The sequence below is a fragment of the Leopardus geoffroyi genome, chromosome A2 (genome assembly GCF_018350155.1).
Source record: "Leopardus geoffroyi isolate Oge1 chromosome A2, O.geoffroyi_Oge1_pat1.0, whole genome shotgun sequence".
Classification (NCBI taxonomy): Eukaryota; Metazoa; Chordata; class Mammalia; order Carnivora; family Felidae; genus Leopardus; species Leopardus geoffroyi.
Genome location: NC_059331.1, coordinates 60356832 through 60372032, shown reverse-complemented (window position 1 = coordinate 60372032; position 15201 = coordinate 60356832). Strand labels below are relative to the sequence as shown.

At 41.1% G+C, this 15201-nt stretch overlaps 1 protein-coding gene across 2 annotated transcripts; it reads left to right on the top strand.

Moving 5' to 3' along the window:
• Positions 1 to 2282: 2282 nt before the first annotated feature.
• On the top strand, positions 2283 to 7953 carry SLC41A3 (solute carrier family 41 member 3). 2 transcript variants are annotated; one of them, XM_045494065.1, is made up of 4 exons: positions 2286 to 2514; positions 3000 to 3064; positions 5623 to 5771; positions 7062 to 7953. In XM_045494065.1, exons 1-4 carry the CDS (start codon positions 2492 to 2494, stop codon positions 7269 to 7271), a joined length of 447 nt encoding a protein of 148 aa, XP_045350021.1. In that variant the 5' UTR covers positions 2286 to 2491; the 3' UTR covers positions 7272 to 7953. The 2 variants fall into 2 exon arrangements, 1 of the variants encoding a protein (XP_045350021.1); XR_006716111.1 differs by lacking the exon at positions 3000 to 3064 and having other exon boundaries at positions 2283 to 2514.
• The last annotated feature ends 7248 nt before the right edge of the window (positions 7954 to 15201 follow it).

The window sequence follows — 15201 nt, the reverse complement described above, 5'->3', positions numbered from 1 at the left end:
TGCTGAGTAATACTCCATTGTGTATATATATGTACTCCATTGTGTATATATACTCCATTGTGTATATATACTCCATTGGTATATATATCCATTCATCCATTGGACATTTGGGCTTTTTCCATACTTTGGCTATTGTTGTTAGTGCTGCTATAAACATTAGGGTGCATGTGCCCCTTTGAAACAGCATACCTGTATCCCTTGGATAAATACCTAGTAGTATAATTGCTGAGTAACACAGTAGTTCTTTGTTTAATTTTTTGAGGAACCTCCATTACTGCGACCAGAGTGGCGCTCACCAGTTTGCATTCCTACCAGCAGTGCAAAAGAGATCCTCTTTCTCTGCTTCTTTGCCAACATCTGCTGTGGCCTGAGTTGTTAATGTTAGCCATTCTGACAGGTGTCAGGTGGTATCTCATTGTGGTTTTAATTTGTATTTCCCTGATGATGAGTGGTGTTGAGCCTTTTTTCATGTGTCAGTTGGCCATCTGGATGTCTTCTTTGGAGAAATGTCTATTCATGTCTTTTGCCCATTTCTTCACTGGATTGTTTGTTTTTTGGGTGTTGAGTTTGATAAATTCTTTATAGATTTTGGATGCTAACCCATTATCTGATATGTCGTTTGCAAATATCTTCTCCCATTCTGTTGGTTGCCTTTTAGTTTTGCTGATTGTTTCTTTTGCTGTGCAGACGCTTTTTATCTTGATGAGGTCCCAATAGTTCATTTTTTCTTTTATTTCCCTTGCCTCTGGATATGTGTTGAGTAAGAAGTTGCTGCAGCCGAGGTCAAGGAGGTGTTTCCCTGCTTCTTCTCCTCGAGGATTTTGATGGCCTCCTGTCTTATACTTAGGACTTTCATCCATTTGAGTTTATTTTTGTGTATGGTATAAGTAAATGATCCAGGTTCATTTTTCTGCATGTTGCTGTCCAGTTTTCCCAGCACGATTGCTGAAGAGACTGTCTTTATTCCGTTGGATTTTCTTTCCTGCTTTGTCAATGATTAAATGGCCATATGTTTGTGAGTCCATTTCTGGGTTCTCTAATCTGTTCCATTGATCTGAGTGTGTCTGGTTTTGTGCGATTTCCATACTGTCTTGATGATTACAGCTTTGTAATACAGCTTGAAGTCCAGAATTGTGATGCCTCCAGATTTGGTTTTCTTTTTCAGGATATCTTTGGCGATTTGGGGTCTTTTATCATTCCATACAAATTTTAGGATTGTTTATTCTAACTCTATGAAGAATGCTGGTGTTATTTTGATAAGCATTGTATTGAATATGTAGATTGCTTTGGGTAGTATTGACATTTTAATAATATGTGTTCTTGCAATCCAGGAGCAAGGAATATTTTTCCATTTTTTTGTGTCTTCAATTTCTTTCATAAGCTTCCTATAGTTTTCAGTGTATAGATTTTTCACCTCTTTGGTTAGATTTATTCCTAGGTATTTTATGGTTTTTGGTCCAACTGTAAATGGGATCGATTCCTTGATTTCTCTTTCTGTTGCTTCATTGTTGGTGTATAGGAATGCAACTGATTTCTGTGCGTTGATTTTATATCCTGCAACTTTGCTGAATTCATGGATCAGTTCTAGAAGTTTTTTGGTGGAATCTTTTGTGTTTTCCATATAGAGTATCATGTCATCTGCAAAGAGTAAAAAGTTTGACTTCCTCCTTGTCAATTTGGATGCCTTTTACTCCTTTGTGTTGTCTGATTGCTGATACTATATTGAGTAACAGTGGCGAGAGTAGACATCCCTGTCATGTTCCTGACCTTAGGGGTAAGCTCTCAGTTTTTCCCCATTAAGGATGATATCAAATATGGCTTTTTATGATCTTCAGGTATGATCCTCTTATCCTTACATTATTGAGGGTTTTTATCAAGAAATGATGCTGTATTTTGTCAAATGCTTTCTCTGCATCTATCGAGAGGATCATGTGGTTCTTGTCCTTTCTTTTATTAATGTGATATATCACATTGATTGTTTTGCAGATATTGAACCAGCCCTGCATCCTGCGTATATATCCCACTTGGTCGTGGTGAACAATTCTTTTAATGTATTGTATCTGGTTGGTCGGTTTCCTGTTGAGTAATTTCACATCGGTGTTCGTCAGGGAAATTGGTCTGGAGTTCTCCTTTTTTCGTGGGGTCTTGGTCTGGTTTTGAAATCAAGGTAATACTGACTTCCTAGAATGAGTTTGGAAGCTTTCCTTCCTTTTCTAATTTTGGAACAGCTTCAAAAGAATAGGTGTTAACTCTTCTTTAAATGTTTGGTAGAATTCCCTTGGAAAGTTACCCAGCCCTGGACTCTTGGTTTTTTTGGGAGATTTTTGATTACTAATTCTATTTCTTTACTGGTTATAGGAGATTTCTTTTGTAAGAAGTGATTTTAGATTAAATCCCAGGCATTTGGGGTATAGATTATTAAATTCTGGATCTTATTTAAGTCTTTTTTAGGCACCTCCTCTGACAGTGCACCGCTGAAGGAAAGGGAATAATGCATTGCTTGCTTACTGCCAGGTAGGGCTGGAAGCCCAGGATTCCCCTATCTCTATTCACACACTGGGCGAAGAGGAGCTCCTCATTGCTGGTGGACTGGCAGGGAGTCTGTGTTCTTCTGATCCCACCTTGTCCAAGAGGGAAAGGGATGCCTTATTACTGCTCCCCACGTGGCCTTCATCAACATGAAGTGGGGAGGTCATTACCACCAGGCAGAGTACCACTTAGTCTTCTCTTATCCCACGTCAGCCAGAAGGGATGAGCACCACATTCCACATAGATTAGGTCAGAGTCCAGGCTCCCCACTTGGCCTTTGCTGATGAAAGTGGGGCTGCAGTCTTTCCTGTGATGTTTGTCTGGAATAGAGCAGCTGTTGTCTAGAAGTTCTGTGCTTTGCTAGGCTGTCCCTCTTCTGGAACTTTGGCTAGACAGAGCAGGCTTTTGTTGAATCTTTTCTTTTGAATCTTGCCCATTGATTGACATTTCTGGCTTGCTGACTTCTCCAGCATCCTGTCTGGGATATATGAAATAAACCAGCACCACCCACCAAAACACCAAAACAACAACTCAGGTAACTTACCTCTGTGTTGTTTGTTGAATCCTGAGGTCCCTGGCCAGCCACTTTTTCTCTCCACCTTTTAAAATCTTATGTTTATTTTATATATAATGTCCAGCATTTTTAGTTGTATTTAGTGAGAGGATTAGGAAGAGATGTGTCTACCCCATCTTGTCTTAACGTGGAAATTCCTGTTATTTTTTCTAGTACTAGGAACCACATTTTATCTTTTTTTTCTTTAATTTTAATTTTAGTTAACATCAATGCAATGTTGGTTTCAGGAGTAGAATTCAGTGATTCACCATTTACATAAAGCACCCAGTACTCATCACAACAAGTGCCCTCCTTAATACCCATCTCTCATTTAGCCCATACCCCCACCCCCCTTGCCTCCAGCAACCCTCAGTTTGTTCTCTGTCATTAAGAGTCTCTTATGCTTTGTCTCCCTGTCTTCTCTTTCCACACCCCCTTCCCATATGTTCATCTGTATTGTTTCTTACATTCCACATATGAGTGAAATTGTATGGTATTTGTCTTTCTCTGACTGACTTATTTTGCTTAGCATAATACATTCTAGCTCCATCCACATCATTATAAACGGCAAGATTTCATTTTTGATGGCTGAATAATCCACTGTGTATGTATATATATGAAAACACACACACATACACACACACACACCGTATGTATATATAGTGTGTATATGTGTGTGTGTGTGTGTGTGTGTGTGTGTGTATACATATGTATATATACATACCACATCTTCATCCATCCAGTCTATGGACATTTGGGCTCTCTTTGTAGTTTGGCTGTTGTTGATAATGTTGCTATAAACATTTGGGTGCATGTACCCCTTTGGATCTTTATTTTTGTATCCTTTGGGTAACTACCTAATAGTGCATTTGATGGATTGTACCTATTATATTTTCTGATTTGTCACTTGTGTTTGGAAAATCTATTTCAATTTCTGTATTTTTGTACCTTTCCTGGTTCAGACTGCTATAATGCAAGCATAAAATGATTGGCTCATAACCACAAGAAACTTGTTTTCTATAGTTGTGGTGGGTGGAAGTTCAAGATCAAGGCACTAGCAAATTCTGTGGTGATGGCCTGTTCCTTCTTCACAGCTGTCTTCTCACTATGTGCTCACATGACGGAAAGGGTGAAGAGACTTTCTGAAGTCTCTTATAGCTTATAAGTTATAAGCACTAATGCCATACATGAGTGCTGTACCCTACCCTTATGACTTAATCACCTCCAAATACCATCACACTCAGGGTTAAGTTACAACATGGGGATCTGGGTGGTGAAAGCAAGGGGGATACGGACAAACATCCAATGTATAGCAGCACCTAAATATTTTACTGAATTCTTACTCTCAAGATTGTCTTGAGTTTTAGTGCCAGCTGCCATTAGTAATTATTTATTTTGCTTCTACTTGTTCTTTTTTTATTTTTTTTTAAATTTTTTTAACATTTTATTTATTTTTGAGACAGGGAGAGACAGAGCATGAACAGGGGAGGGTCAGAGAGAGAGGGAGACACAGAATCTGAAACAGGCTCCAGGCTCTGAGCTGGCAGCACAGAGCCCGACGTGGGACTTGAACTCACGGATCGTGAGATCATGACCTGAGCCGAAGTCGGCCGCTTAACCAACTGAGCCACCCAGGCGCCCCTACTTTTTCTTTTTTTAAAAGAATCTTCTCATACCTTGTCTAATTTTTCATCACGAATAGACTTTGGAGCTCTTGTGTTTTCTCGCTCTCTCTACATATTATTTTATGGTAGTGTTTTTGGCTTCTAAGCTATATGATTTCCCCCCTCTTTCTTAGGAATTTGATGAAATATATTAACTCAGAGGCAAATGGAGGCTTTTTACTGAAACTATTTCTGTTTGAAGAGTCATTTGCGTTTACACGTGATGCTCTTAAAAGTGTGTGTGGTTGGGGTGGGGAAGTCACACTTCTTGCAGAGTCTCGGATTCCTGGAGAGCTGAAGCCAAAAGAGAATGTGCTGAATGGATCTCTCAGGCTTAGCGTGAGGAAGGGGCTGTCTGAGGCCCCCTATGAGTGTGCCAGCCCTCCCTGGATCAGACTTCACATGCTGAGCCTTCATTCCCCCCACATTCCAGAGCTCTCTTCTACCTTCAGCCCCTTGCAAATCCTCTTTTCTCTGCCCAGAATACTCTCCTCCAGATGCGTGTCTCAGCCTAGTTGTCCTCTTCTCGAGAGAGCTTTTAATATCCAGTAACTCATCTTGCTAGTACACACCTGGTTCTCTAAAACAAAGACCCATGCTTCCTAGCACTGGTCACCCTTTGAAATTACCTTTCTTGTTTGCTTCTGCTACTCAAGTCTGTTTTTTTTTTTTTCTCTTCCCTAAAATGTCAGTTCCTTGAAGGAAGGGACAGAGCTATATCCTCATCTGCTAGAACATGCCTGCAGTATAGTAGGTGCTCAGGAAACACTCATGTAGTAGATAAATGAATGCGGATGCCTCATGGGAAACTAAACATGCCAAGGTGGTCCCTGCTGCCTGTCAAGTCACACACACCTCTATGGTTGTCTTTTCCAGAAATTAATTCCGTATCAGCTCGAGTCCTGCTCTCTCTGGTGGTTCCGGGCCATCTGATTTTCTTCTATATCATTTACTTGGTGGAAGGCCATTTGGTCCCACAAAGTAAGATGTTTGTGGTATTCTATCTGCTAGCAAGTCTGATGCAGGTAAGGATGACTGTTAGTAGCATCAAAGCAGCATTCAGTGCTTAGTCATCCAGCAAGATTTATCTCCCTAACCTGGGAAAGATGCTGAGGGGGTGAGGTTGGGGGGTTCCTGGACATGGCAGGGCATGGCCCCCATCTTCCAAGAATCAACATATTCAAGCTCAAGGGTGTGAACCAGACACAGAAGTCACACCACACTGCATTGCATGCATTCCACATTGCATACTGCACAGGGCATATTTCATACTGCAAGCAGCATGCTCCACAGTATACACAGCACACTGCACATGACACACTTTACACTGCACACTCGTTAATCTCCACTTCCCACAAGGCACCATCCATACTGCATATAGCACACTGCTCAATTATCACCAGGAGATCAGAGGATGGTCCTGAAGATACAGCAAGTTGCCAGGAAGCAAGCTGATGTGTGGTTCTGGCTGGTGAACTGGGCCATGCACATCATTCATCACAGACAGGGTGGGCAGGGACCAGGTCCCTGCTGGGATGTTGCTAAAACACACGCAAGGACTTTTAGTCAGCGCTGGGTGGTGATAAGGGCATGATGAAAGGTTAGGCTGGTGCCTGCCTGTGGCTAGTACTCAGCAGACTATCTGCCCAGACTAGTTGTCAGATGCCCCTGGTGGGCCTAGGGTGTCCACAGGGATAACGGTGGGCCTTGATGGGCACCGTTCTAGGAGGGCAATGCTAGAACTAGGGACTGATGTTTTCAAATCCTCTGAGTTAGGGCATTTGCAATTGCAGCATGTCCCTGATCATGAAGGATAGGGCGGGGTACTTTGAGAAACTGTCCCGAGGGGGACAGAGGGGCTGCGGTCAGCCTGTGACAAGACACTGAGGAGCTCTGAAGTGAGACCAGCACTGTGGTGCTTCCAGGGAAGGGTTACTCTCCAAAACTGCTCAAGTGAGGCCCTCTAGGGAACCCTATCTGAAGTCTGTGTCTTGAGTTTCTAAGGAAGGTGAGAGGAGCCTGTGTAGCAGAGACGATCTGTCTGCCACCTCAGGATGCTGCAAGCAGGTCCTGACGACAGGAGGGAGACTAGGCAAGTGTGGATGAGGGTGGACTTTCTGGCCTCTGCATGAGCTCAGAGCTAGGCATTGACCCCAAGAGAAGCTGGAGGAAGTCCAGCTGGGGTTGACATGGGGTTGACTCCCTGGGGTTGACATGTCCACCTTAGTATCTGCCTTTGAAATCTAGTGTTTCTTGGTGACATTTGGCTTTCTGACTTAGTTGTCATCTTTTGTGTCTGCTTGCTCTTATGACAGGTGACAATTCTGCTGTACCTGGCAGAAGTGATGGTTCGGCTCGCGTGGCACCAGGCTCTGGATCCAGACAGCCACTGCATCCCCTACCTCACAGGGCTGGGGGACCTGCTAGGGACTGGCCTCCTGACACTCTGCTTCCTTATCAACTGGTTATTGAGGAGTGAAGCAGGGCTGGATGGCATCTCAGACCCAGCATCCGGGCCTCCCTAATGAGCCCAGGCAGCCATATTTGCTCAGTAGAATTTTCCTTCCCACCAGCAGGGTACAGAATACAGTTTCTCCCTGACTAGGTCCTCAGGAAGGATGGTTAACACCCTGATTCTGCAGTGACCCTTTGTCAGTCTTCCAGGGACACTCACACATCTTGACTCTGGAGTTGGAAGCTGAGCCTGTAAAGGTGAAGGAGACCTGAAATCAGAGGCAGTGTTTGTGTACATGTGACTGCATGCTCCTGGGCTTGAGTGTGTACTCATGTGCTGGGTGAGTGCAAATAAGTGACTGTGTGTGTGTGGAGAGCAGGGGACTCTGCCCTGAAGACGCTGAAGGAAGAGGCATGTCCAGTGCACTGGGGGGATGTGTGGGCAGTGTTCTGTGTCCACACAGCCTGTACTTGGAAGGAGCAGGAAGGAAACACTTTCTGTGCCTATACCTCAGGACTGTGCTGTGGCTTACCCACAGGCTGACTAGATCCAAGCTTCATGGGCTATTTTGCTGATGTGCCTGCAAATGTGCAACCCTTCCCAGGACAGCCCTTCCTTGCATACCCTTGTCATCTGCTCTTGGTATTTAATCCTGTCGCTATGTTTCTTTTTCTTTTTTTATGTTGAAGCCAAACTTCTGTTTAGATTTTAGTGAACACAAAAGTATAAAATAAAACATAGATTATATTGTACTTGGCCTTTTGTGTCTTTAAAGGTAGTTAATGCAACCATGAGACTTGGGGTCTGTAAGTAACAAATACCTCTGGCATTTCTCTAGTGTCTATTTCTCAAACTGTGGTCTCTAGCAGAGAAGCATCAAAGTCAGGGAAACTTGTTAGACATGGAAGTTGTTAATCCTCCTTCCCCTGGGCCTGCCAGTCAGCCTGTCTTGGCGTGGGGTCAGCAAGGTGGGTTTAACAAGCCCCATGTTGTTCTGATGCACTCTTACATTTGAGAAGCACTGCCCCAGAATGTCCTCACTTTTTAAAATAGATGTTTACTTCCTGTTTCTTATTCACTCATCATAACAACTTTAGCCATGATTTGGGTTGAGGATTATTATCTTCATATGGTGAAATAGGTATTTACTTATTCATGTCATCTTGGATGAAGACATGTGTGAGACAGGTCAACACTGGAGATGCATATAGTTCCTTGACTGAGGACATCACCAGGTATATACCCGCTTGCTAGAATGAGGGAAATTTATGGGATGAATTTTTCTGCCAGGTTGAGGTCAACATTGGGGAGGAATTTTTCTGTACAGAGGAGGTAAACATGAGGATTGAATACAGCTTTCACATTGAAATCATCACAGATGTATCCATGTGCAGGTCTGAGATCATCATCAGAGATGAACCCAGATGAGGTAAGGTTATCATTGGAAATGATCCCTAATGCGGGGCTGAAGTCAGCATCTGGGATGAATTTTCCTATGGGGTAAGGTCATCATAGGTGATGAACCCAGCTGCAGAATTGAGGGCACCATCAGGGATAAATCCAGGTGGTTCTCATAAGGACAGTCCTGCTGCAGCTCCAGTACTGAGGTCAACATCTGGCTGAATCTGGCTACAGTGTCGAAGTGGCCATCAGGATTAAATCCACACACAAAGCTGAGGAATTATTGGGTATAAATCTGGTTGTGGAGCTGAATATCTTAGTTGGGATGAATCCTGCTATGGGACTGAAGTTAGTAGCTGGGTTAATTTTATCTATGGAGTTTTGATAAGAGTAAGGGGCAGGAAGTGGGTCAAGGTGAATATAAATTTAAGATTGAAGCCAAACTCAAGGTTCGGTTAAACCTCACATCCCAAAGCTGTACATGCTCTGGCTGATAGTGTCAAGGGCCTGAATCAGGCAGAAAGATAAAGTCAATTCCTTGGTCAAAGTCACGGTTGTTTAGATCCAACTTAATTCACAGATGTAGATATGGTCTGGACAATAGACAGGAAGACGATGAGGATTTGAATCAAGGTGCAAGTCAAGGTCAAATTCAACATCAGTATCAAGTTTAAGGTCAATTTATAGTTAAGGTCAAGATCAGTTCCAAGACCAGGAACATACAGATCATCCCTGATGTATGACGATTTGACTTCTGATTTTTCAACTTTACAGTGATGTGAAAACAATCTGCATTCAATGGAAACCGTACTTCACATTTTGAGTTTTGATCTTTTACCGGGCTATTGGTATGGTATGATACTCTCTGGTGATGTGGGGCAGTTAGCAACAGCTGCAACTCTCTGTCAGCCAAGCAATTGTGGGGGCTAACAATTACTATCCTTACAGCCATTCTGTTTGTCACTTTCAGAAGAGTATTGAAATTATAGGAGATAGTCAATACTTTGTTATCTAATAGGCTTTGTGGGAAACGATTAAGCTCTGATGTTTGATAGGTTAGGTGTATTCGATGCATTTTTCACTTATGTTTGACTTAAAATGGGTTTATTGGGATGTAACCCCATCATAAACTGAGGAGGATCTGTATTTAAGTTCACAATCATGGCTACACATGTCCTCGATGATTAGACAAAGAATTGGGTGTGGATCATGGACAAGGTCTAGATCAAGGTCAAATTCATAGCTTGATCTAGATATTACCTTGAACAACAATCAGCAACCCGATGAGGAACTGAATCAAGGTCAAGGTCAATTTCATGGTCACTTTAAGGTCAAAGTCCTTATGGGTTAAGGATCAAGGGGTCAAGTTTGTGTTTGAAGTGAAACTTGATTAACATATTAGGGACAGATTTTCATTGAGGTCAGCATCAAGGTCAAGTATAAGGTTAAGGTTAAGGTCATGTGTTAAGACCTAGACATAGTTCAAGGTTAATATCAAGGTCAATTTCAAGTTCATATTCTGGAGTAGACCTATACATGAGAGTCTGAAACAGGTGGTGGTCTGAACTATGAACAAAGTCATGATAAAATTCAAGTTCAGGATCAAAAGTCAAGGTTAAGTTCCAATTCAAAGTCAAGATCGGGGTTAAAATCAAATTTATATTTAGAAGGTCTGGATGATAATCTGGGTCAGAATGTGGTCTAAACCAGGGTCGAGGTAAAGGCAGATTTCAATGTGCTAAGGTCATGTTAAAGGTGAAAGACAGGAGGACTTGGGCAACACACAGTATGGATTATAATCAGGAGCAAAAAGTAAATCTGATTTAGTGTCAAGGTCAAGATCAAAGTAAAATTCAAGCTCAGATTCAAAGTCTGGGCCAAGTTCAAGACTAAGATCAGTTAAAAAGACAAATCAAACTAAACTTCACATCAGGGTCAACATTACAATAAGGTCAAAGTCCAAGTCCAGTTCAAGTTGTAGTTCACAGCCTGGGCTACGCATGATAAAGTGGCTCTGAATCAGGGTTTACATCAAAGTCAAGGAGAAATTTAAAGTACAGGTCATCCTTGAGGCACCTGGGTGGCTAAGTTGATTAAGCTTCTGACTCTTGGTTTTGGCTCAGGTCATAATCTCACTGTTTGTGAGATTGAGACTGCTTCTGACTCTGTGCTCACAGCATGGAGTCTGTTGAGATTCTCTCTCCTCCCTCTCTTCCACTGTCCTGCGCTCACTCTCTCAATCTCTCTCTCAATCTCTATCTCTCTCTCTCTCAAGATAAATAAGTAAACTTAAAAAAAACACATTTTCCTGCCTTGTCAAAAATTAGTTGGCCATATATTTGTGGGTCCATTTCTGGGTTCTCTATTATATTCCATTGATCTATGTGTCTTGTTTCTGTGCCGATACCTTACTTGCTTGATGATTACACTTTATAATACAGCTTAAAGTCCGGGATTGTAATGCCTCCAGCTTTGGTTTTCTTTTTCAAGATTACTTTCCTTTTCAGGGTCTTTTGTGATTTTATACAAATTTTAGGATTGTTTTTTCTAGCTCTGTGAAGAATTTTGATAGGAATTCCATTGAATGTGTCAATTGCTTTGCATAGTATTGACATTTTAACAATATTTGTTTCTCCAATCCACGAGCGTAAAATGTTTTTCCATTTCTTTGTGTCTTCTTCAATTTCTTTCATAAGCTTTCTATAGTTTTCATCAGACAGATCTTTACCTCTTTGGTTAGGTTTATTCCTAAGTATTTTATGGTTTAGGTGCAATTGTAAATGGGATAGATTCCTTGGTTTCTCTTTCTGCTACTTCATTATTGGTGTATAAACTTCTATATATTGATTTTATATCCTGTGCCTTTGCTGAATTCATGGATCAGCTCTAACAGTTTTTTGGCGGAGTCTTTCAGGTTTTCCATGTAGAGTATCATGTCATCTGCGAAGAGTGAAAGTTTGACTTCTTCCTTGCCAATTTGGATGCCTTTTATTTCTTTTTTGTTGTCTGATTGCTCCAGCTAGGACTTCCAGCAGTATGTTGAAGAGCAGTGGTGAGAGTGGACATCCCTGTCGTGTTCCTGATCTTAGGGGAAATCTCTCAATTTTTCCCCATTGAGCATGATATTAGCTGTGGGCCTTTCATATATGGCTTTTATGATATTGAAGTATGTTCCTTCTACCCCTACTTCCTTGAGGGTTTTTATCAAGAAATGATACTATATTTTGTCAAATGCTTTTTCTGCATCTATTTTAAGGATCATATGGTTCTTATCCTATCTACTCATATGGTGTATCACATTGATTGACTTGCAAATATTGAACCAGCCCTGCAGCCCAGAAATGAACCTCACTCAATCATGGTGAATAATTCTGTTAATGTACTGTTGAATTCGATTTGCTAGCATCTTGTTGAGAATTTCTGCATCCAAGTTCATCAGGGATATTGGCCTGTAATTCTCCTGTTTAGTGGGGTCATTGTCTGGTTCTGGAATCAAGGTAATGCTCCCTTCATAGAATGAGTTTAGAAGCTTTCCTTCAATTTCTATTGTTTGGAACAGTTTGAGAATAGGTATTAACTCTTTTTTTTGTAATTGTTATTAACATTTATTTATTGTTGACAGACAGAGTATGAACAGGGGAGGGGCAGAGAGAGACACACACACAGAATCTGAAGCAGGCTTCAGGCTTGAGCTGTCAGCACAAAACCTGACACGGGGCTCGAACCCACAAACTGTGAGATCATGACCTAAGCCACAGTTGGACACTCAACCGACCAAGCCACCCAGGCACCCCAGTATTAACCGTTTTTTAAATGTCTGGCAGAATTTCCCTGGGAAGCCATCTAGCCCAAGACTCTTAATTGTTGAGAGATTTTTGATAACTGGCTTCATTTCTTTCCTTGTTATGGGCCTATTCAATTTTCTGTTTCTTCCCTGTTTGAGTTTTGGTAGTGTGTGAATGTCTAGGAATTTGTCCATTTCTTCCAGATTGTCCAGCTTGTCAGTACATAATTTTCATAGTATTCTCTTATAATTATTTATTTTTCTATAGTATTGGTTGTGGTATTCCCTTTTACATTTGTGATTTTATCTATTTGGCCCTCTTTTCAAGTATCTTTCTAGTGGTTTATCAATTTTGTTTAGTCTTTCAAAAAATCAACTCTTAGTTTCATTGATCTGTTTTTTTAATGTGTGTTTTTTTTTATTCTATATTGTTTCTTTCTGCTCTAGTATTTATTATTTCCCTTTTTCTACTGGCTTTGAGCTTTATTTGCTGCTCCTTTTCTAGCTTCTTAAGGGTAAGGTTTGGTTGTGTATTTGGGACCTTTCTTGCTTCTTGAGATAGGCCTGAATTGCAATGTATTTTCCTGTAAGGTCTGCCTTTGCTGCAACTGAAAGGGTTTGGACTCTTGTGTTTTTATTTTCATTTGCTTCCATGTATTTTTTAATTAACTCCTCTTTGACAAAGCAGGAAAGAGCATCCAATGGAAAATAGAGAGCACCTTTAGCAAATGGTGCTGGGAGAACTGGACAGGGACATGCAGAAGAATGAAACTACCACTTTCTTACACCATACACAAAAATAAATTCAAAATGGATGAAAGATGTAAATGTGAAATGAGAAACCATCAAAATCCTACAGGAGAAAACAGGCAGCAACTTCTTACTTGACATGCCTCTGGAGGCAAGGGAAATAAAAGCAAAAAATGAACTATGGAGACCTCATCAAGACAAAAACTTCTGCACAGCAAAGGAAACAAAAAAAAGGCAATTTATGGAATGGAAGAAGATGTTTGCAAATAACATATCAGATAAAGGGTTAGTATCCAAAATCTACAAAGAACACCCAAAAACAATCCAGTGAAGAAATGTGCAAAAGACATGAACAGACACTTTTCCAAAGAAGACATCCAGATGGGTAACAAACACATGAAAAGATGCTCAACATCACCCATCATCAGAGAAATACAAATCAAAACAGCAATGGGATACCACCTAACACCTCTCAGAATGGGAAAAAATGAACAACTCAGGCAACAACAGATGTTGGTGAGGATGTGAAGAAAGAGGAACCCTTTTGAACACTTGGTGGGAATGCAAACTGGCTCAGTCACTCTGGAGAATAGTATGGATGTTCCTCAAAAAAATAAAAATAGAAATACCTTACTACCCAGCAGTTGCACTACTAGGAATTTATCCAAAGGATACAAAAATGCTGATTTGAAACACATTCATCCCAGTGTTTATAGCAATGTTATCAAAAATATCCAAATTGTAGAAAAAGCCCAAATGTCCATTGGCTGATGAATTGATAAAGATGTGGTACGTACACACACACACACACACACACACACACACAATGGAATAGCATTTGGTGATAAGAAAGAATAACATCTTGTCATTTGCAACAATGTGGATGGACTGGAGGGCAGTATGCTAAGTGAAGTCAGTCAGAGAAAGATACATGATTTCACGCATATGTGCAATTTGAGAAACTCAACAGATGAACCTAAAGCAATGGAAGGAAAAATAAGATAAAAACAGAGAGGGAGGCAAATCATAAGAGACTCTTAAATACAGAGAACAAACTGAGGGTTACTGCAGGGGTGTTGGTTGGATGCATGGGCTAAATCGGTGACAGGCATTGAGGAGGGCACTTGTTGGGATGAGCAATGGGTGTCATATGTATGAGATGAATCACTGGGTTCTACTCCTGAAGCCAAGACTACACTGTATGTTAACTAACTTTAATTTTTAAAAAAAGTACAGGTCATCTTTAAGCTTGTACTTACTTTAAGTTGTACTTATTTTTAACAGATCAAAAATAAAAACCAACATTGATGCCAAAATCAAGTTTTAGGTGAAGTTCAAGGTTAAATGCAACTTCACATTCAGGGCTATACATTGTCTAGACATTTTATAGGAAAGGATGAGTGAGTCACAAGAAAGCTCAAGGTCAAGATCATAATCAAAGCTAAAATCAAGGCTAAAAGTAAAGAAATGTTAAGTTTGTCTGAGTTGGAATCAAAACAAGGCCAAGGAACATTCAAAGTTAGCATTAAAGAGAAGATCAAGACCAATGTCAAGAAAGAAAAATCTAAAGAAAAATAAAAATCAAGGTTAAGCTCAAGAATAGCACATAGGGGGCGCCTGGGTGGCGCAGTCGGTTAAGCGTCCGACTTCAGCCAGGTCACGATCTCGCGGTCCGTGAGTTCGAGCCCCGCGTCAGGCTCTGGGCTGATGGCTCGGAGCCTGGAGCCTGTTTCCGATTCTGTGTCTCCCTCTCTCTCTGCCCCTCCCCCGTTCATGCTCTGTCTCTCTCTGTCCCAAAAATAAATAAACGTTGAAAAAAAAAAAAAAAGAATAGCACATAGTATTCAAGGAGCAGTTGTAGACTAGCCAAGACTGAGTGTGAAAGAAATGGCATTTAGATGGTGGGGAATGGGTGTGAAAAGAATGGTGGTTGTATCATACAGTGAGTGAGCATAGAGTGGTTGAATGCACAAAGTTTAGTGTGCAAGGAGTGGAAGTTGGGTGATAGGGAATACTTGTAGAGTGATTGCTAGATTACACATGAGCGCACAATGAGTGGAAGTAG